Source organism: Lolium rigidum, chromosome 2 (genome assembly GCF_022539505.1).
Source record: "Lolium rigidum isolate FL_2022 chromosome 2, APGP_CSIRO_Lrig_0.1, whole genome shotgun sequence".
Taxonomy (NCBI): domain Eukaryota; kingdom Viridiplantae; phylum Streptophyta; class Magnoliopsida; order Poales; family Poaceae; genus Lolium; species Lolium rigidum.
Genome location: NC_061509.1, coordinates 37,950,248 through 37,972,238, shown reverse-complemented (window position 1 = coordinate 37,972,238; position 21,991 = coordinate 37,950,248). Strand labels below are relative to the sequence as shown.

Here is a 21,991-nt window from a genome sequence, read left to right as displayed (position 1 = left end):
ATCAAAATCTTATATGTCTCCCTCTTGTGGCAGAACTACTCAGATTATGTGAATTAGGAGATCATGAGGGACCTGCAAGATAATTTCCATCTCCGCCACGATATAACGGCGTTGAGACGGAACCATCCCTCGCCGCCGCCGACGCATCTCGCTCGCCTCCATGGCCGAACCCAAACCCTAGACCCGCCGCCACTGCTCCCCATCCCGCGGCCGATCCCCACCTCGAACCTCGTCAGATCCGATGGGCATGCACCTTCACAAGGTGCGACTGATTTCCCCTCCGATGGTACCGTATTGCTCGCTCGTGACCGCGTTGATCCGGGTAGATTGTATTATCCGATCTCGTTTTCGCGGGTATGGTCCGCGGTTGATTTAGGAATCGGAGGTCTCGGGCGATGCAATTTATTTTGGTTAGTAGCAGTCGGTACAGTGTATGGAACTGAAGGTAGCGTACCATCTTCCGCATGCGGTCGTTGTTCCTACGGATGTACGGTCCTTGTCTGCCGTGTAGCTTGTTGTGTTGCTTGAACCACGATCCTGTCCGAGAAGAGTTACTTGACGAACTAGCAATGTTTCACTTTCACTTCAGTTGCAGAGAACATGGCATCTTTCAGTATGCCTGATTTTGTTTCTTGACATGCTAAACTGTGTTCATTGGTTACTCGAGTTGTTAGTGTTGAATGCATTCGAAGCATGACTTCTGTTTTAGTTTGTTTGCTGTGACGAATCACAAGGACGGTATCTGAGAAAGGTTGCTCCTCAAAAAGGCCCCCTTTATTGATTACACATCCTTAATTGATCATATGTTCTGAGCAAGCATTCACAAACCTTATTTTTGACCGCAATCCGTTAGCTGTTTGTGCTCTTCGACTGAAAACTTTTATCTTTCAGTGGGTTGCTTCGCAATTGTGTTTGTTTCCTTGTTTTGAATTTAGACAATGTACTTAGCTTAGTTGATTTGTTAATCAAGGCACATGTGTTTTCTTGTTTGTTTGCTGTGATGAACCACAAGGACGGTATCTGAGTAAGGTGTCTCTTGAAAAAGGACTCTTATCTTGATTACACATCCTAAACTGATCATATGTTCTGAGCAAACAATGCAAAAATCTTAATTTTGGCAGCAATGCACAAGTTGTTTCTGCTTTCGAACTAAATGTTTATCCTTTGGTGGGTTGCTTCACATCATACTTCCTTGTTGTTCATTCTTTCATACCTCAAATGTATACCATATACTTCTCTTAATGTGTATTAAGTTAACCGTATATGCTTGTTTATTTGCTGTGATGAATCACAAGGACGGTATCTGAGTAAGCTAGCACTTGAAAAAGGCTGCCTACCTTGATTACACATCCTAAACTGATCATATATTCTGAGCAAACACATGCAAAGTCTTTTTGTGCTTTTAGAGCAGTCTGTTATCCTTTTTTTTGTCATGTTATCTATCTTGAAATAATGAGCGCACCTACCTATTTGCTGTGATGAATCACAAGGACGGTATCTGAGTAAGATTAGTCTTGAAAAAGGCCTCTTTCCTTGATTACACATTCTAAACTGATCATATATTCTGAGCAAACACAACACAATTCTTAAATTAAAAGCAGCTCTCACGTTTTTGTGATTTTAGAGCAGCCTGTTATCATATTTTTTTTGGTCATGTTAGCTATGTAGAAATAATGAGTGCATCTACCTCTTTGCTGTGATGAATCAAAAGGACGGTATCTGAGTAAGGCAGCACTTGAAAAAGTCCTCCTTCATTGATTACACATCCTAAACTGATCATATATTCTGAGCAAACAACACTGCAATTGTGAATTAAAAGCAGTTACCCCTTTTTGTTCTTTTAGAGCAGCCGGTATCCTTTTTTTTGTCATGTTTTCTTTCTTGAAATATTGAGTGCATCTACCTGTTTGCTGTGATGAATCACAAGGACGGTATCTGAGTAAGGAAACTCTTGAAAAAGTCCTCCTTCATTGATTACACATCCTAAACTGATCATACATTCTGAGCAAACACATGCAATTCTGGAATTAGAATGAATTCACTAGTTGTTTGTGCGTTTCGAGCAAACTGCTATCTTTTCGTTTTTACGTTATCTGTCTTGAAATAATGAGCACTCCCATTTGTTTGCTATGATGAATCACAAGGACGGTATATGAGCAAGGCAGCTCTTCAAAAAGTTCTCCTTCATTGATTATGCATCCTAAACTGATCATATATTCTGAGCAAATGATTTCTGATAAACGGCTACTAATATGGTTGTCGGACTCCTGTCATGCACCTTCTAATTTATAAGCATGTTCTCCAATTTGAAATAATGATAAATTTGTTGCCTTCCCTGGGTCATTTTTCTCTGGAGCAATCAGTTTGTCTTGGTCGAATGATGATCACAAGTGCATAGTTCAGATGATCAAACCATGATTACTTGAACAAAATAGTCTTTCGCTCCTATCTGACGGCCATCAAAACAAATCTGCTCTGGAGAATCAAACAATTTTGTCTTCCTTTGATTTTATTTTAGCGGCCACTTCGTTAAGCATTATCAATTTTGAAATTTTCGCTGATTGTAAATCCAAAACTGAGAAAGGTCACAGCTGCCACTCTGGAGAATCAAACCCGTTCATCAATTGTAAATCCAAAACTGATCAAATAATCTGAGCAAATGATGAACTCTCATTATTTTCATACTATTTGACTTGAAAGAATTGTACATATCAGCGTGAGTTAATTTCCCTGGATATATTTTTTTCCTGCTTATATTGAGTTAATGTCACAACAGATTTGTTTTAATTTTTTCTTCTATTTGCTGTGATGAATCAAAAGGACGGTATCTGAGAACGGTGTCTCTTTAGAAAGTGATCCTTCCTTGATTATACACCCTGAACTGATCAAAGACTATGAGCAAATGTATGTGAACAATTAATACAGCTATTATGATGATTTATATTTACATTTTATCTCAATTCAAAGAAACAATGGGGCCTCATAGCATTCACCTGATCAATGCAAATGTATGTGCTTCTTCAAATGAAAGACTTCTTGACAGCAAACAAGCAGAATAAAATGAAAAACTATGTTGTTGAAGGATGGCTCTTGAATAAGTGCTTCTTCTTTTGGTTGTACATCCAAAACTGATCTAATGTTCTTGAGCAAATGTGCCTAAACAATGTGAATAAATAATATAGTGTTATTTGTTTCTTATAAAATTGACAAGTATAAATTTGTTTTGGTCAATCATGATATATCCAAAACAGGCACTTATTTTGAAAAGTTGTGCTTGTATTTATATTTATATGCGTTCTTATAATATTGTGCCTTATTGTAGCTGATTATCTCTTAACAATAGGTTATTTTGTGCTTAGTTGCTTGTCTTTGTTCTCCTATATTCTTTGCACTAGTATAATGTTCATTATTTTTATGCTTTTGTTTTACAATCTCACTATGCAATAGTGGCATGTTTTAATCTATCCTTCCATTTCACTCAAATCATTTTATCTTGAGTTATGTGAGGAATAATAGTTATGTTTTGTACCACAATTTTAGTATTAGTATCTCTTTTAGTAGACCAGAATTGATGTTCTATATTCTGTACCACAATGTTCCTATCATTATATCTTTAAGTAGACCAGCAGTGTTCTCATCTGCTTTATTCTTTGTCAGGATCCTACAAAGTAGTGCATCGCTGGAAGCTGACCTGTAGGAAGATGGAATCTGCTGTCCTTGAGACCCCACTTTTACATGGTCTTCCTGATGAGATTGCCCTTCTTTGCTTAGCAAGGGTTCCTCGGCATTGTCATAATGCTCTCAGATGTGTCTCAAGGAGATGGAAAGCATTGTTATGCAGTGAAGAGTGGCACTCTTACCGCAAGCGGAACAATTTGGACGAGTCTTGGATATATGTGATATGTAGGGGTACTGGCTGCAAGTGCTATGTTCTTGCTCCTGATCCTGCAACTCGTACCTTGAAAGTCATCCGAGTCATGGAACCTCCATGCTCAGCGCGTGAAGGCATTTCCATAGAGGCCTTGGACAGGAAGTTATTCCTGTTGGGTGGTTGTAGCTGGCTAAAGGATGCTAATGATGAAGTGTATTGTTATGATGCTTCTTCAAATTCCTGGAGCAAAGCAGCTCCCATGCCTACTGCTAGGTATTTGTACTGGCATAGTTCTTCTTCGGTGTACTTCATTTTCTGTTCCATATGTAGCGTGATATTCCTGTGGGTATAGGATGGACCACTCACATGCACACTGCTTCAATGGTTTCAGGTGTTATTTTGTATCAGCAGTTCTGAAAGACAAGCTCTATGTTACTGGCGGATTAGGTTTGACGGACAAGTCACCTAATTCCTGGGACATTTATGACAAAGCCACAAACTCCTGGTTTGCGCACAAGAATCCAATGCTCACCCCTGACATAGTCAAGTTTGTGGCCTTGGACGGTGAGCTGGTGACCATCCACAAGGCTGCCTGGAACAGGATGTACTTCGCTGGGATATACAACCCTGTTGACCAGACCTGGAGGGGCACGGCGAATGAGATCGCCTTGTGCTGGTCTGGCCCGACTGTTGTTCTGGATGATGGTACCCTCTACATGCTCGACCAGTCCCTGGGCACGAAGCTGATGATGTGGCTGAACGAGACCAAGGAGTGGGTGATGCTAGGCAGGCTGTCAGACAAGCTCACACGCCCCCCATGTGATCTTGTGGCCATCGGTAGAAAGATCTACGTGATTGGCAGGGGGCTGAGCACAGTGACGGTCGATGTCGACACAGCGGCCAGAGTTGATGGTTTCCTGGTGTCCACGTCAACTGGCCCGCTAATGGAGCATGACTTCCCACCGGAGAGATGCAGGGTCATCACCATCTGAATATATGAAATAAGGATGATCATTCTTAGTAAATTTGCTTCATATGATCTGTAACAGTGGATATATATATATTGACTACTCATTTTGAGATGGCTGTATATCGATGTTTTAACAGTAACAACATGAGAGTGCAATATACACCTGTGAGTTTCTGTTTGTGATTTGTGAGTGTAGTCATGTTCTGTTCTCACTGAAAATGAAACGAATCTAACCATGATAGTGCAATTCTCTGTATGAAATTAAATTTAACCATTCAGCGCAGTACAACCCTGAATGGCCTTTTTCTGCCATAAGAAAATCAGATGGATCATAGAACTACTTAAGCGTCAGGGTTGGATCTTTTTGGCCAGTTGCATCGCAGCAACCAATACCGGGCTGGCTGGGGTCACTCGGTCGCTTTTAAATTACCCGACTCGAATATTATTATTGTTGGGATCGGTTTTATTTTTTTGATTGACTCTAGCATTTTTTGAATCAGTTTTTTATTTCATGTATCTATAATATTTTTTGGGAGGCGGTTAGTTTCTACAACTGGGTTTTAGGATTTTTAAGTGGGTTTATTTTTATTTTTGCCGACTCCAAAAATATATTGTTGAAATCGGTGTTTTCTCTAGTCATTGGTTCGTCAATAAACCATCTCAGGGAGCGCATTTTAGAATCGGCTTATCTTGTTGTTCTTCTAAAATTGACTCTACCGACGGATGATAATACTCAAATTTATACTAGTGCGTGTATAAAATAATCTTATGTTTCAAACACGACAAAGTTCTTCTTGTTGCAATCTTCGAACGGGGTTGCTCGGTGTGCGATCCCCAATTTGCTCCCAAGCATGCTTATGGAGATGAATGAGGTGGATTTTAGAAATCTCCACACTTGTGCATGGAGCTAAACTATTTGGGGAAGCTTCAGCTTCGGTACCTGAACGTAGAGGTTTACATCCTGAGGTCTCTCATGCTCACATTGGAGGGAATTGACAACATAAAAAGTAGTTCAGGTCTTGCATGTCACATTGTTATGTGCACACGAACCCAATACCGTCTTAGATGGGCGCTGCAAGTGATCTTTTGGGGGTTAGTTTTCATGGGTCTATGGAAGTACAAAACCACTACTACAACAATCAATTTATATACTGCTATTAGAAACATTTATAGTTGTTAGATAAAGTCCCTTTGGTTCTAAATAAAGCGACAATCCATTTATAGCTGGTAGCTGCAACCAACTAGACTTTATTGAATACATGGTATGCACTCACTTTCATTAGTAAAGTTTGGAACTAAGAAACCCATCCACGTTAGGTCCGCCGGGGTTTCCTGCCTTCCCTGTTGCACCTCCCCATCGTCACCACTCTTCGTCCTTCCCCGTCCTACATATAGAAAAACTGAAATCTAATCAGATCCGATGGGCACACACCTACACAAGGAGCGACTAATTTCCCCTTCGATGGTACTGTATTGCGCCCTTGTGACCTCTTTGATCCGGTTAGAATAGAATGTGTTACCCAAGCTCGTATTGGGGGATCTTTGACACAGGTTTACTTAGGCATGGGAGGTCTCGGGTGATGTAGTGTGCTTTGCTTAGCAGGAATCGGTAGTGCAGCGGGAAGAGGATGTACTTTGCTATCTTTCTCCTCTCCCGCGCTGTAGCGTTGACGTTTAGTCGTTGCACCCGTTGAGCACTTACCTTGCTATCTTATGCAAGTGGTTGCGGTTAGTACAGAGTATCAACCGTTATGTATAATCGCGTTGTAGCTGCTCTGTTTAGTTGACGATGTGAACTTCGCTATGAATTATACCAAACCCGAGACTAATATATGAGCACAAACACATTTTTTTTTGGTATATCAGATGTTTTGGATTATGTGGACATACAGAAACTCTGAACATTGGTTATGATGCAACGGAGCTATACCCATTGTACAATGACCTATTTTTGCTTGTTTGATGTGATGAATCACAAGGGCGGTATTTTAGTAAGGCATTTGTTGAAGAAGAGCCGCCTTCGTTGAGTATGCACACTAAATTGATCATGTATTCTCAGCAAACATGTACAAATTTAATTTGATGCCAATGTTTGTGCTTTCATCAAAATGTTCATCCTTTAGTTGGTCGCTTTACTATGATGATATCCTTTAGTTGATTGCTTCAAAATGTTTTTTTTGGAGGCATGCCCGTCCTTTAGGTGCTCGAGTCACTCGGTCGCAAACATGTGGCCATCACATGGTATCGCAACAACGAATACACTGCCGCCTGGGATCACTCAGTGAAGAGTTTTAAGAATACCGACTCCAATAATATAATTTTCAGGATTAGCTTTATTTTCTGGACCTATTCTTTCAATTTTTCGGTCGGTTTTTAATTTCACCCGGCCTAATTTTTTTTTTGGGAGACGGTTAGTTTACAAACCAACTCTAAGACTTTTGGAGCATTTTTAAGTTTTAATCGATTCCAAAAATAAATTATTAAAGTTGGGTTTTTTTTATCTGGATCCTGCATATTTTTCTGAGATGGGGCAAAATTTTGCACATTTACTTATTCTAAAACCGACTGACTCTAATACTCGAATTTCTACTGCAGTGTATACAAAATAATAGTGTATTTCAGATACAACAAATGCAACCGTCCACTTATCAATATTAGCAGTTGCACTAAACATTACTCGTTGAGGGGTTGCTCTGTGTGCTATCGACAATTCGGTCCCAAGCGTATTTACAAAGATGGATGATCTGGATTTTAGCACTCTCTCCACACTTCTATACAGGACTAAACTATTTGCATAAGTTTCAGTGTGAAGATCAAAAGGTAGAGGTTAACATCCCTAGGTCTCTCAGGCTCGCATGGGAGGGAATAAAAAATAAAAAAAGGCAGTTCAGGTTTAGCATGCCACATTGTTCTATGTACACGGACCCAAGGCGGTGGGCGCTGCAAGTTATTTCTGTTGGATCAATTTTCCTCGGTCTATTGAAGTACACAACCACTACTACTAGAACAATATATTTATAGTTTATAGTTGCTAGATAATGTCCCTTTGCTTCTGGATAAAGTCATAAAGATATGATCTTTTAATAGCTGGTAGCGGGAACTAGCTCAGCTTTGCTGAAGACAGTAGACTGAATTTTAGTGAAGTTATGAACCAACACCTACTCCCGCGCTCACTTTTATTCGTCATCACATCAACTATACAACTATATACCTTTGAATATCCATGTTTTCAAATTTCAATGTCCTTTAAGATCCCATCTCGCTCGTCCACCCCTTCCCCATCTTAAATGTCTACGGGCCATTGCCGCAGCCCACCCATCTCCGACGCGGGCGACGCCAGCGCGAGGCATTGCAAGGCTGTGGATGAGCGACGCGGACGAGTTGTTAATCCAGTGCTGCATTTGTTTGGTAAACCTGATCAATCAATGGAGCACTAATGCTGTTAATCCAGTTGTTTCCTCGTAGTTGATACCAACATCCTTGTGCATAGCCAGATCATCGGACCACATCAGTTTAGACACCTTTTGACATCCAGAGAACTAAATCGCAAATTCTTCATTCTTCATTGATCTTTGAAACCGATCAGGGCAACATGTGGGTTGTCCTGATCGGTTTCAAAGATCAGGGCAAACGGAGCTATGTTCATTTCAGCCCCCCCATTGTACAATGACCTATTTTTGCTTGTTTGATGTGATGAATCACAAGGGCGGTATTTTAGTAAGGCATTTGTTGAAGAAGAGCCGCCTTCGTTGAGTATGCACACTAAATTGATCATGTATTCTCAGCAAACATGTACAAATTTAATTTGATGCCAATGTTTGTGCTTTCATCAAAATGTTCACTAAATTGCTATGTTCATTTCAGCCCCCCCCCTAGTCCATGAGCATTTCCTGACCCAAAGTTGGTCCAAAACATGCTATTTTGCCTCTCTAAGCCCATTTGCCCCACTAAAGGACCAGCCCAAGCTTCGCCACTGCCTGTTGCACCTCCCCATCGCCACCGTTCTTTGTCCTTCCCCGTTCTACATTTTTTTGATACATATACAAAAATTCAAATCTCATCAGACTCGATGGGCATGCACCTACACAAGGAGCGACTCATTTCCCCTGCGATGGTACTGTATTGCGCGCTAGTGACCTCTTTGATCCAGTTAGACTAGAATGTGTTGCGCACGATCATATTGGGGTATCCGTCTGCAGTGGACACAGGTTTACTTAGGCATGGGAGGTCTCGGGCGATAAAGTGTGCTTTGCTTAGTAGGAATCGGTCGTGCATCATTCAGAGGATGTACTTTGCTATCTTTCTGCCCACCCTCGCTGTAGTGAGTTGATGTTTAGTCGCTGCACCTATTGAGCACGTACCTTAGTCAGATTTTTCGGATTATGTGGAAACATATAGGAAACTCTGAACATTGCTTATGATTTATTAGTGTTACACCCACTGTACAATACCTATTTTTGTTTGTTTGCTGTGATGAATCACAAGTACGGTATTTTAATAAGGCATCTGTTGAAAAAAAGCCTCCTTCCTTGAGTATGCACACTAAATTGATAATGTATTTTCAGCAAACATGTACATATTTAATTTGATGCCAATGTTTGTGCTTTCATCAAAATTTTCATCCTTTAGTTTGTCGCTTCACTATGATGCGATCCTTTAGTTGGTTGCTTCAAATTTTTTTTTTTTGGAGGCATGCCCATCCTTTAATTAGTTGCTCGATCGGGTCACTCAGTCGCAAACTTGTGGCCATCACATGGTACTGCAGCAACGAATACACTGCCGCTTGCGGTGACCCAGTTAGGTTTTTTAAGAATATATACCGACTCCAATAATATAATTTTGAGGATCGGCTTTATTTTCTGGACATATTCTTCCAATTTTTTGGTCGGTTTTTAATTTCACCTGGCCTACATATTTTTTTGGGAGATGGTTAGTTTACAACCAACTCTAAAACTTTTGAAGTAGTTTTTAGTTTTAATCGTGAAGTCGGATTTTTTATTCGGAGCCCGTTTTTGAGATAAACCGACGCAGGGAGCATCTTTTTTCTGAGACGGGGGAAAATTTTGCCCATTCGCTTCTTCTAAAACCGACTCACTCTAATACTCGAATTTATACTGTAGTGTATACAAAATAATAGTGTATTTCAGATACAACAAATGCAACAGTCCACTTATCAATATTAGCAGTTGCACTAAAAATTACTTGTTGAGGGGTTGCTCTGTGTGCTATCCACAATTCGGTCCCAAGCGTATTTACAAAGATGGATCATCTGGATTTTAGCACTCTCTCTGCACTTCTACACAGGACTAAAGTATTTGCAGAAGTTTCAGTATGAAGATCAAAAGGTAGAGGTTAACATCCCGAGGTCTCTCATGCTCACCTTGGAGGGAATTAAAAATAGAAAAAAGCATATCAGGTTTAGCATGCCACATTGTTCTATGTACACGGACCCAAGGTGGGTGCTGCAAGTTATCTCTTTTGGATCAATTTCCCTCGGTCTATTGAAGTACAAAACCACTTCCACTAGAACAATCTATTTATAGTTTATAGTTGCTAGATAATGTCCCTTTGCTCCTGGATAAAGTCATAAAGATATGCTCTTTTAATAGCTGGTAGCTGGAACTAGCTAAGCTTTGCTGAATACATGGTCCACATCTTAGACAGTAGACTGAATTTTAGTGAAGTTATGAACCAACACCTACTCCCGCGCTCACTTCCATTCGTCATCTCATCATCTATACAACTATGTACCTTTGAATATCCATGTTTTCCATGGCCTTTAAGATCCCATCTCGCTCGTCCACCCCTTCCCCATCTTAACCGTCTACGGGCCATTGCCGCGGCCCACCCATGTCCGGCGTGGGCGACGCCGGAGCGAGGCATTGCGAGGCTGCGTACGAGTTGTTAATCCAGTGCTGCATCTGTTTGGTAAACCTGATCAATCAACGGAGCACTAATGCTATTAATCCATTTGTTTCCTCGTAGCTGATACCAACATCCTTGTGCACAGCCGGATCATTTGACCACATCAGTTTAGACACCTTTTGACATCCAGAGAACTAAATCACAAATTCTTCATTCTTCATTCATCTTTGAAATCAATCAGGGCAAACCTGTGGGTTTGCTCCGGTCACTCGATCACAATCATGTGGCCAGCACTATGGTATAGGTCACTCACTTGGTTTTAATTACCCGACTCCAAAATTATTACTATTGTTGGAATCTGTTTCTTTACTGGCTAGCATTTTTCGAGTTGGCTTTTGATTTCACGCAACTCTAATATTTTTTGAGAGACGATTTTAAATTTCATGCAAATCTAATATTGTTGGTGATTTAAATGTACCTAAAATCTTGACTTGTGATAGGACTGCATGGAGACAATTCATGTGTAGAAATCGTAGTTTACTTTTTTTCGTCTGTTGATTTTTTCCCTTTTTTCTTCCCTGTTGAATTTCATATCTAGTCCGTCCCAACTTGTTAAAAAAAAGAGTTCTGTTGTTGCGGTTGCAGCTGCTGCTATTGAAAATCGACTCTACCGACCGACGATAATACTGCAATTTATACATGTGCGTGTAGTGTGTACAAAATAATCTTATATTTCAGACATGACAGCAAGTTCTTCACGTTTTAATCTTTAGTTCACTGAAACCTTGTTATACATTACTGTCAGTTGCACTAAAACATTACTCCGTGCGGGGTTTCTCTGTGTGCGATCCCCAATTTGCTCCCAAGCATGCTTACGGAGATGAATGAGGGGGAGTTTAGAAATCTCCGCACTTGTACACGGGGCTAAATTATTTGCGGAAGCTTTAGTCTCGGTACCAGACATAGAGGTTCACATCCCGAGGTCTCTCATGCTCACATTGGAGGGAATTGACAACAGAAAGAAGTAGTTCAGGTCTTGCATGCCACATTGTTATGTGTACACGAACCCAATACCGTCTTAGATGTGCGCTGCAAGTGATCATTGTTGGGTCATTTTCCATGGGTCTATGGAAGTACAAAACCACTACTACAACAATCTATTTATATGAAGCTATTATAAACATTTATAGTTGTTAGATAAAGTCCCTTTGGTTCCAGATAAAGCGATGATCCATTTATAGCTGGTAGCTGCAACCAGCTAGACTTTGTTGAATACATGGTCCGCACTCACTTTCATTAGTAAAGTTAGGAACTGGAACCCATTCAGGCCAGGTCCATTGGGGTTTCCTGCCTTCCAGGTTGTTCCTCCCCATCACGACAGCTCTTCGTTCCTTCCCGTCAGATCCGATGGGCGCGCACCTACACAAGGAGCAGACTGATTTCCCCTCCGATGGTAGTGTATTGCGTGCTTGTGACCTCTTTGATCCAGTTAGAATAGAATGTGTTGCTGAAGCTCGTATTGGGGGATCCACGGACACATGTTTACTTAGGCATGGGAGGTCTCGAGCGATGGAGTGTGCTTTGCTTAGCAGGAATTGGTCGTGCATTAGGAAGAGTTTGTACTTTGCTATCTTTCTGTTCTCCCTCGGTGTAGCAAGTTGATGTTTAGTCGCTGCACCCGTTGAGCATGTACCTTACTATCTTATGCAAGTGGATGCGGTTCCTACGGAGTATCAGCGGTTCAGTGTAATCGCGTTGTAGTTGCTCTGTTTAGTTGACGATATGAACTTCGATATGAATTATACCAAACCTGAGACTAATATCTGAGCACAAACACATTTTTTTCTTTTGGTATGCCAGATTTTTCGGATTATGTGGAATCATATACTAGGAAACCGTGAACATTGGTTATGATTTCTTAGTGCAATGACCCATTGTACAATGTCCTATTTTTGTTTGTTTGTTGTGATGAATCACAAGGACGGTATTTTAGTAAGGCATGTGTTGAAGAAGAGCCTCCTTCCTTGAGTATGCACACTAAACTGTTCCTGTATTCTCAGCAAATATGTAGAAAGTTAATCTGATGCCAATGTTTGTGCTTTCGTCAAAATGTTCATCCTTTAGTTGGTCGCTTCACTATGATGCGATCCTTTAGTTGGTTGCTTTAAAATGTATTTTTCTTGGAAGTGTGTCCGTCCTTTAGGGTCACTCACTCGCAAACATCTGGCCATCACATGGTATCGCAGCAACGAATACACTGCCGTGGGGTCGCTCGGTCAGGTTTTTTAAGAATACCGACTCCAATATTATAATTTTGAGGACCAAGTTTATTTTCTGGACTTTTACTTCCAATTTTTCCGTCGGTTTTTAATTTCACCCGGCCTAAATATTTTTTTGGGAGACGGTTAGTTTACAACCAACTCTAAGACTTTTGGAGTAGTTTTTAGTTTTAATTGACTCCAAAAATATATTATTGAAGTCGGGATTTTTTTAATCCGGAGCCCGTTTTTGAGATAAACCGATGCATGGAGCATCTTTTTTTTTTGTTGAAATGGGGCAAAAGTTTTGTCATTCTCTTCTTCTTCTAAAACCGCCTGACTCTAATACTCGAATTTCTACTGTAATCCATACAAAATAGTAGTGTATTTGAGACACAACAAATGCAACAGTTCACTAATCAATACTAGCAGTTGCACTAAACATTACTCGTTGAGGGGGTGCTCGGTGTGCTATCCACAATTCGGTCCCAAACCTATTTACAAAGGTAGATGATCAGGATTTTAGCACTCTTTCTACACTTCTACACCGGGCTAAACTGTTTGCAGAAGTTTCAGTGTCAACATCAAAAGGTAGAGGTTAACATCCCGAGGTCTCTCATGCTCACATTGTATGGAATTAAAAATAGAAAAAGGTAGTTCAGGTTTTGTATGCCACATTGTTCTATTTACACGAACCCAAGACTATCTTAGGTGGGCGCTGCAAGTTATCTCTGTTGGATCAATTTCCCTCAGTCTATTGAAGTACAAAACCACTACTAGTAGAATAATATATTTATATACAACCATTAGAAGCATTTATAGTTGCTAGATAATGTCCCCTTGCTTCTGGATAAAGATATATACTTTTAACAGGATGGTAGCTGGAACTTACCAATCTTTGCTGAATGCATGGTCTGCATCTTAGATAGAGTGAACTTTAGTGAAGTTATGAACCAACACCTACTCCCGCGCTCACTTCCATTCGTCATCTCATCAACTACATACCTTTGAATATCCATGTTTTCACTGGCCTTTAAGGTACCAAAACATTCATATTATTCATATAACTATGTCCATAAAAACATACATTTCAGTCAAGACAACATATTCTGGATTTCAAGAGCTTTTTTGCTCCGCTTTACCTTCTGTACAAAGTTTACCTTGCATAGTTTGAGGAATTAATGCTATTCTTACATAGAGCAAAAAAAAAATATTAAGAAACAAGTTCTTATGTCTACTCATCAATCCATAATTTCCATCATATAAATATATTTATATTCCAGGTCACATTTAGTTAAAAGATGTATCTTGGGAACCATTTTTTACGATAAAGACGGTTTTATCACTTAAAATGTTTAATCATTACACCCCGCATCTGCATAACTAAGATGCACACATATGTACAAATCCAGTCGCACAAAGGATAAAATAAAATAGGCGCTTTAAAGTAGGCTGATTCATTCTTTCGCGATGGCTCAGGTACATAGGAGGCAGGGCCTCCAGGAGTAGAGGCGACCTCCCGCATCAAGCAGCGCGCGTGGGCAGCGGCACCGGCGGTAGGTGTTGGCCCAGGTGTAGCGCACGGAGCCGTGCACGACGGATGCCCGGCCTGGATGTGCTAGCGCAGCGCGCTCCGGCCAGGAACCAGAGCGGCGTGTAGTTGGCGTCTTTCCCGCGGCAGGTCGTCGTTGTCCATCTCCGCCGCCATTTCTCCCCACCGGCTGCCCCCACCTCTCTCTCCTAAATGACGTTGACTTGGCAGAGTCTTGAACAAATGGGGGCGCGCTACAGTTGGCTTTGCCTGAGAAGGGTTTCAAGTTGAACTAGCACAGACGGCGTGAGATAAGCAAGGCGGCGGCAAGAAGCGGCAAGTAAAACGGGCTGGAGGGAGTAGGTTATATTTCTATTTCATATATATATTACAAAATGTTGTATTGATCTCAGTAAATTTATTGCTCCTTCCATGTCTTGTTATAGGGCGTATTAGTTTTCAAAAAACCGAAGTTCACTTTTGTGACTAAGTTTGGCAGAAAAAAGTATCAACATATGGCATAAAATAAATAAAATACAAATACATATTATTTTAAAATGATATTTATTTATATTTTATTTTAAAATGATATAAATAAATATTATTTTAAAGCAGTTTCTACTAATATGTATGCCCCACTCCGAAGGTTCATCATTGAGAACAGTTTCAGAGCATGTGTTGCCTGGCATATATATGGAGCTAGCCAGAGCCCAAAGGGATTCATTGGGGGTTTAAAGCCGCCGCCGCATCTCGCCTCCATGGCCAAACCCAAACCTGCCTCCAAAGACCCCTCGGCCCCTCCCCCTGCGGCCGATCCCGCTAGATCGACGGGCACTCACTCCCCAGATAGAACCACTTCGGATCCGATGGGCACGCACCTTCACAAGGTGCGATTGATTTCCCCTCCGATGGTATCATATTGCGCGCTCGTGGTCGTAGCCTTGTTGATCCGGTTAGAACGTGTTCTCCTAGCTCGGTTAGACGGATTCGGCCACTGTGGGTGTGGATTTAGGCATGTGAGGTCTCGGGCAATGTAGTGTGCTTTGCTTAGCTTCAATCTTTCGTCTGATGCGAAGAAGTGGTGCGTGAATATCCCGTGAACGTGGATGCGATTTGTGCTGCATAGCATCCTTTCTGTAGGCTTCAGTTGTTGCTTTGATGTTTAGTAGATCTGGCCGTTGTGCTTAGCGATGAATGTTTACAGTATGCACTGATCTTCTTTGACGGACTGTATATCAGCGATGGCTATATCCCTTGCGTGATTATACCAATATGTGAGTAGTACCTGAGCCAACACACTTTCTTGGAATCACTCGTTTTTTGGGATAATGTGTAAACCGTATGAGAAACTGTGTTCATTGGTCACTTGGCAGTTATTAGTGTTCAACACATCTACGTATGGCTGCTATTTTTCTTTTGTTTGCTGTGATGGATCACAAGGATGGTATCTGAGTAAGATTTCTCTTTAAAAGGGCCGTCTTCATCGACCCGGACGTTTGGGACACGGGGGCGCTGGAGGATGATATCTAGGTCATTGATTGGCTGTTGGAGATTTGGATCTAATATAGTGTTTAGTTTGTACGCTGGAGTTACTCCATGCAGGAATACAAATGGTGATACAAGATATTTAATGTCTGACACACGTCTTTAAATACCACCAGTACAGAGTGTTTAATACTCCCAGTAAATGGACTGCAACATATTAAATGTAACCAACCATCTTGCAGTAAAACAGATTTCTTTACCAGACACCACGTTTTCACTAAACAAACCGAATCTCTGCTTGTAGTACAACTTTGAAAAAAAATTGTGGTACTCATGGTTCCCTAGAACAACAGTAATTTTGAGAAACATTTCTCTATAATTTGTAGAACGTTCTACTGTCAGTGGTTAATTAGCAAACACAGTTGCAGTGAAGGAATTAACTTGGTTAATTCATCATGTTATGAGACAGACACAACCATATACGAGAGAAGTTCAAAGTTGGCCACTATCCACTAACGGTGATTATGAAGATAGAGCTCATAATTATAATTTGTACTATGATAAAAAATGGATATTAAAATATATAAAACTAATGTTATTTTGTATTCTAGAAACTTTTACCTTACAACAAAGACTGAAGATCAAAATTTAGTAATAATTGGACTTTGAATAACATTATTTTAAAAATATGGAAAGATCTATTGGCAGCTCTCCCAATCAATCAAAGATGAAAAATAGTCAAAATTAACAATTTTGAAACACAAAGTTTTGAACACATTTTTTCTATATATGGTGGAGATAGTAAAAATTACTAAATCATAATAAAGACTATTGCATTTAAATTATTAAGTTTTTTAGGGGATAAATAATTAAGTTAATATATAAATCGATCTCGTGCATGTTGAGTAATCCTCTTTCTGATTTGTCCACGTGATAAATATATTTAGTTCACCAATTAGTCCATGAGTGCTGGATAAATTCATGAACAAAAGTAACATTTCCTTAACAGTGAGCCATTTGGACCGGAAGAAAAAAAAATGACTACGTTCTTTTTACCAAATAGCAATGAGATCAGAAAAATCTGTACAAATCCAACACACAAAGAACTGAGAGAGAATCCGGATGAGGATGACTAGGCTGCGTAGAGGGAGACGACGCGGAGACCGTGATCATGCCGGTCGCTAGCACGCCCGCGAGGAAGCAGAGGTCGCGGACCCGCGCAGCTCCACGACGGCTCCGCCGCCCGACCCGGCAGCGAGCGTGACGACCTCGGCCACCACCGGTGGACACGAAGAGCACGCCGCCGAGCACGTTGTTGAGGCCCACACAGCCGCCGTCCCCGCCTTTGCCAACGGCGAAGGACATGGCGCTAGCGAAGACGTCCGACGTGCCGTTGCCGAGCGGGAGAAGCGTGACCCCTGCCACGGCTGGCAGGAGGCGCAGCGTGGCAGAGAGGCCCTCGAGGGAGGCGCAAAAGTACTCGGACGCGGTGTCACCGATGAGGTAGAAGAGCACCACCAGCCAGAGCAGGAACGTGGCGTACCCGGCGGCCGCCGGCGCAGCGCCGAAGCCGCAGTAGAAGAGGCGGAGCCGCGGAGGTAGTCGATGTACCCGCTGGCGCGCACACGGTGTGCGCCGGGATGTACGAGCACCTGGCCTCCGCGCCGTCGAGGGGTTGCATGTCCTGTCAGTTCCCCTGCTCCTTGCCGGAGGAAGGGGACAACCGGACAGGTACGTCGTAGCCTTCAAGTTTGTGGTGGAGCTTGGATGGAGGAGCAAAACGGCCAAAGGAGCTAGTTGCCGGTAAGAAGCTAGCTAGACGGCCAGCCTCCCCGCACCATCGTCCTCCATCCCGATTGCTGACCACCGATGACGGCAGCACAATGCAGCCCCTCGTGTTCTTTCAGCACCACTGGTGGGCCGCCGCTCTCGGCAAGCACCACACACGATTAGAGGAGCTCGCTAACTTCAAGCTTTGATCGAGGAGCACAACGACCCAGAGGATCTCGCTGCCTTGGAGCTTGGGAGCATGAGAACTAACGGCTAGCTAGAGGAGCTCAAGCAGAGAAGTACGGTAGCCACTGGAGCTTGGGCAGAGGAGGTCCTATCTAGGCAGCTCGGCCATGACTGAAATGGTAAGTACTAGATGGTGAGTACTAGTTGGAGACTTGTTGGAGACGAAGATGATAAGAGACCTGCTGCCTCTGGAAGTTAATGCGGCCGGTGAATACGCTTCATTACTTGCTAGACAATGTCAGATACCTTACAAATACATAACGTATACAACCACGTGTTCCTCTCTCATTGGCTGCGTTTTCATCCTCGCGCGTTGCCAGGTTCCGTTTGCACTTTCCGCCGTCTTCATTGATTATACATCCTAAACTGATCATTACTGACAGGACAAATTAGGAAATAAACTGGTCCTACATTCCTACGGTCTAAAACATCTGCTATATTAATTTGACCCGCAAAATTTTTTTTTTGACAGAAATTGACAAGCTGTGATAAATATATTAATTCTGAGTAAGTTAGAGGAATAATTGTTGCTTGGTCTAGTTAACAACTTCTGTGATAAATATGTTCAGAGAACAACTCAAGGATATAGCTAAATATGAGAACGGATTCTACAGAATTGTTGTCCAAGAACGAGCCGTAGCTAACATGAGTTAGAAAACGTGAAGTTTCTCTCTTAGAAATTTAATTACTCTTGTACCTCCAGGCATCGGCTCATCTCGCAGGGAAACAGGAAACGGAACTTGAACATGGAAAACTAGTATTGGTGGCCTCACATACTGGTATACCTGTACTCCAAGAGGTCAAGAAACATATCAGGGATGGACTCCTCCATTCCAGCGATTGGTCCTGGTGTTTCTCTTCCAGGCGCTGGCCATTGTAGGTGGTCGCGATGGCTCCAACGCTAGTTCTTGGAAGGGCTGCTATTTGGGTCAGTTGCTGTATGCTGGGGAATGGATCACGATGGGTGGAGTGGTCTGTTTCGTTGGGGTAGAGCAATACTAAGACCCTACTACATAGTGCTATAGCACCGGTTAGTTTACCGGAGTGCCCACCCAAATTAGGAAATAAACTGGTCCTACATTCCTACGGTCTAAAAATAGAAAAGTCATGTTGCTACACGTTTCGTTCTACCGGACAGGTATAAGCACGGGGAATGCAGGAAACGTCTTCTCATTCCTCACCTCCGCCCCAAATTCATGACAAGAAAAAAGCGAGCTCTTGATCCTGCACAAACTCACAAAAATAAAACACAAAGTAAATGTATTTGCCATCTTCTCCTTTCTTCCTTGTTTCTAGAACAACATATTGGCATGTAAGAAATTGAAGTTTAACTATATAAAGTTACATGCCAGAAAAATATACTAATGTTTGTGATTCTAACTGAGGATGTAAAAAAGAGCAACGTAGATGTAGAAAGGAAGAAATAAATTACATATAAAATATGGGGTAATCTACTATTGATACATCCAGATCATAGGGATTCCTAATATTTTCAAGATTCAGATGTAGAAAGAGGAAAAAAATACATCTGCCGCAGCCATCGTTCTAGATGTAAATTTTTTTTGAAATAAAACATCCCAGCTCCAAAATTTACAACAAGGAAATTGAAGAGAATCTACTATCTTTACATCCTTTGAGCCAGGGAGGTGGAGGAGTTGAGAAAAAAGAGGAGTCCAGCAGAAACAGAACCAAAAAAAATCTATCGGGACCAAATAGCTTAACGGCAGAGGGAAACCCAGCAGGACGGGACATTGTAGTGGAGCCGTGGAGCGCTGGCGCCTTTCTCGCCGGTGCAGCGCACGAGGAATTTCTCCGCGGTGCGCACGGCACCATGGAGGCGTAGAGGTCCACCACGATCTTCCCCTCCATCTCGCCGCCGATGCTCACGTCCAGGTAGCACCTCGGGTTCCTCACCATCTCCGCCGCAGCCGCTGTGGTGGCCTCGCCCCCGCCATCCATCGCCGCGCTTAGTGAAGGCAACCCTACATATGGATTTCTCGGTGGTGGTGGCGGCGGCGCTACGAGCGAAGCAGGGAACGACGGGGCGAGAAAAGGGAGCGGAATGGGGAAAAGTCGCCTGAGGAAGAAAAGAAAGAGGCACACTTATTTGGACCGTAGCGCTGCTTCGTTCGGGCCGCAGGATCGCGATCGGACGTACATGAGAGGGGGCACGGTGTAAGACGGGACAGTAGAATTTGGGTATCATATTTGGTCACTTCTTTTCAAGTTAAGTAGATAACTTTTCTTGGATATTTTAGATAGGTGCACTGTAGCTAATATATATCAATCCAACACGGTTAGATATTTAGCTCTAGGTATGTACAGTAAATGTATGGTCGGGAACTAGTTAAAGATACAGATTGCTTCTGACTCGACCAACTATATTCCAAACATTTTTTAGGACATTTTCAAAATAGGGGGGGATTAGATTAGCCAAATTTAGTGGTTTTAAATTTGGCTCGGTGTATGTTCTCGAGAGTTCGATAAAAAGATGCATGCCATGCTCATGATGCGCATTACAACTCCTATATAGGCTTAGTTAAAAGAGGGATGTTACACTTCCCCTCAAGGAAGTTAACATCGGGATACATCATCGTCTCTATGTGCTTCGGTTATTTCTTTGCACTTATTTAATTTGTGATAGCCATTGAGGTTGAAGTTCTTGATATATGTATTTTTCCATATAGGGTGCTCCACTTACTTTGCATTAGGGCCATTTTATTTATTCGCATAGCCTAAAATTGCAAACAAGTCAAGAAAATTTTGTAGAACCTATTCACCCCTCCTCTAGGTTACCGACATTGAACATTCAGAAAATCCTCTCAACATAGCTCTTAGCTGGAAGGAGACTTGTGGCCTTCTGAGAGGCGTCGGGTATGGGGCTCTATGGAAGACATATTATCATGAATCCCCCGAGCATGCCAAGCTAAGGAGGAGGTCCAGTAAAGAGGCATGTGAGGCTCTATTCGTGAAAAAAAATGTGGAAAAGAAGGTCACAATTGTGTTGCATGGAATGGGTTTGGGACTTGCACAATTCCATTTTAACACCATGCCGCCCTCGGAGACAGCTCCACGAGGTAAGAACGACATCGCTGAAGTATCCGCCCACAAAAAAGGAAAACACTTTATTAGACATTAAATGTTTACATTAATATCCCACATGAAAAAAAAAATGAACATAAAATATTTGGACCATGCACACATAGACATATCTTCAAGATATAATATCAACATTGCATGCATATCTTCTAGATAAGGTCACACCATCATATGTTCCAGATCTAATCACACAGTCATATCTTTTCGTCAGGATCGAACAATTAAGTCTTCCAAATAGATCACACAATCATATCTGCATATACAAACGTATCTTCAAGATAGAATATCAACATTGCATGCATATCATCTAGATATGATCATACAATCAAATATTTCTGATATGATCACACAATAATATCCTCTAGATATGCTCACACAACCATATCTACCAAATAGGATTAATTAGAAAATCATATCTTTGGTAATGCTTTACTTTAGTCCTGAACATCCACGGCTATAAGAGATGGCAGAAACTATTTGAGTTTCCATCAGTTCTCTGGAAGCTTACTTTCCTTTGTATCTTTATATTCCCGAAGACATGGAAGTACTCAAGGTTCCAAGGCCACTATGCTTTCTACTTCTCATGCTACTCCTCCTGGTTCCTGGTAAATTTTCTTAAAAAAATCAATTATAGAGCAAGGCACTTCCCTTTTTTAGGGGAGCAAAGGCACTTCCTCAATGCATCGTCTACACATTTTCCAGTCGTTTGTGAAATTTATACTCCACGGCACATATGTATATCCTGTTTCTATGTAGAAAACTGTAACATCAGATGTTTTCATGCACCATATTGTGTCATTCATTTTGTAGGCTCTGAAGCTAGGACATGCAATGTGGCCAGCCATACCTATAAAAGTTCACAATGCAGGAATGGTCCATGTGCGGAGGCCTGCCAA

General features: G+C 41.7%; 1 protein-coding gene and 13 non-coding genes across 15 annotated transcripts; all 14 read left to right on the top strand.

The window, feature by feature from the left end:
* Positions 1–711: 711 nt before the first annotated feature.
* Positions 712–819, top strand: LOC124693784. Its single transcript, XR_007000245.1, has one exon. It is a non-coding gene; the product is annotated as a small nucleolar RNA Z118/Z121/Z120 (small nucleolar RNA).
* A 170-nt stretch (positions 820–989) lies between these two features.
* Positions 990–1,097, top strand: LOC124693731. Its single transcript, XR_007000189.1, has one exon. It is a non-coding gene; the product is annotated as a small nucleolar RNA Z118/Z121/Z120 (small nucleolar RNA).
* Positions 1,098–1,272: 175 nt separating this feature from the next.
* LOC124693771 lies at positions 1,273–1,380 on the top strand. Its single transcript, XR_007000232.1, has one exon. It is a non-coding gene; the product is annotated as a small nucleolar RNA Z118/Z121/Z120 (small nucleolar RNA).
* Positions 1,381–1,467: 87 nt separating this feature from the next.
* LOC124693767 lies at positions 1,468–1,575 on the top strand. Its single transcript, XR_007000229.1, has one exon. It is a non-coding gene; the product is annotated as a small nucleolar RNA Z118/Z121/Z120 (small nucleolar RNA).
* Positions 1,576–1,688: 113 nt separating this feature from the next.
* On the top strand, positions 1,689–1,796 carry LOC124693746. Its single transcript, XR_007000204.1, has one exon. It is a non-coding gene; the product is annotated as a small nucleolar RNA Z118/Z121/Z120 (small nucleolar RNA).
* On the top strand, positions 1,701–5,014 carry LOC124691587 (F-box/kelch-repeat protein SKIP4-like). Of its 2 annotated transcripts, XM_047224878.1 has the most exons (4): positions 1,701–2,716; positions 2,821–2,904; positions 3,658–4,144; positions 4,263–5,014. In XM_047224878.1, the coding sequence occupies exons 3-4, from the start codon at positions 3,702–3,704 to the stop codon at positions 4,861–4,863; spliced, it is 1,044 nt and encodes a 347-aa protein (XP_047080834.1). In that variant the 5' UTR covers positions 1,701–2,716; positions 2,821–2,904; positions 3,658–3,701; the 3' UTR covers positions 4,864–5,014. The 2 variants fall into 2 exon arrangements, with proteins under 2 accessions (XP_047080834.1, XP_047080833.1); XM_047224877.1 differs by lacking the exons at positions 1,701–2,716; positions 2,821–2,904 and having other exon boundaries at positions 3,312–4,144.
* On the top strand, positions 1,905–2,012 carry LOC124693721. Its single transcript, XR_007000180.1, has one exon. It is a non-coding gene; the product is annotated as a small nucleolar RNA Z118/Z121/Z120 (small nucleolar RNA).
* LOC124693763 lies at positions 2,122–2,229 on the top strand. The gene has a single exon (XR_007000224.1). It is a non-coding gene; the product is annotated as a small nucleolar RNA Z118/Z121/Z120 (small nucleolar RNA).
* Positions 2,369–2,461, top strand: LOC124693867. Its single transcript, XR_007000313.1, has one exon. It is a non-coding gene; the product is annotated as a small nucleolar RNA snR60/Z15/Z230/Z193/J17 (small nucleolar RNA).
* LOC124693773 lies at positions 2,798–2,905 on the top strand. Its single transcript, XR_007000234.1, has one exon. It is a non-coding gene; the product is annotated as a small nucleolar RNA Z118/Z121/Z120 (small nucleolar RNA).
* Positions 5,015–6,797: 1,783 nt separating the features above from the next.
* Positions 6,798–6,906, top strand: LOC124693825. Its single transcript, XR_007000279.1, has one exon. It is a non-coding gene; the product is annotated as a small nucleolar RNA Z118/Z121/Z120 (small nucleolar RNA).
* Positions 6,907–8,523: 1,617 nt separating this feature from the next.
* On the top strand, positions 8,524–8,632 carry LOC124693824. Its single transcript, XR_007000278.1, has one exon. It is a non-coding gene; the product is annotated as a small nucleolar RNA Z118/Z121/Z120 (small nucleolar RNA).
* Positions 8,633–9,303: 671 nt separating this feature from the next.
* On the top strand, positions 9,304–9,412 carry LOC124693809. The gene has a single exon (XR_007000264.1). It is a non-coding gene; the product is annotated as a small nucleolar RNA Z118/Z121/Z120 (small nucleolar RNA).
* Positions 9,413–12,663: 3,251 nt separating this feature from the next.
* LOC124693812 lies at positions 12,664–12,772 on the top strand. The gene has a single exon (XR_007000267.1). It is a non-coding gene; the product is annotated as a small nucleolar RNA Z118/Z121/Z120 (small nucleolar RNA).
* Positions 12,773–21,991: the final 9,219 nt, after the last annotated feature.

Bases quoted from the DNA above. Each gene is read 5' to 3' on its own strand.
- LOC124691587 (XM_047224878.1), top strand. From the start codon at position 3,702: ATGGAATCTGCTGTCCTTGAGACCCCACTTTTACATGGTCTTCCTGAT. The intron at 4,145-4,262 runs GTATTTGTACTG...CAATGGTTTCAG, and splicing joins GCTCCCATGCCTACTGCTAG to GTGTTATTTTGTATCAGCAG.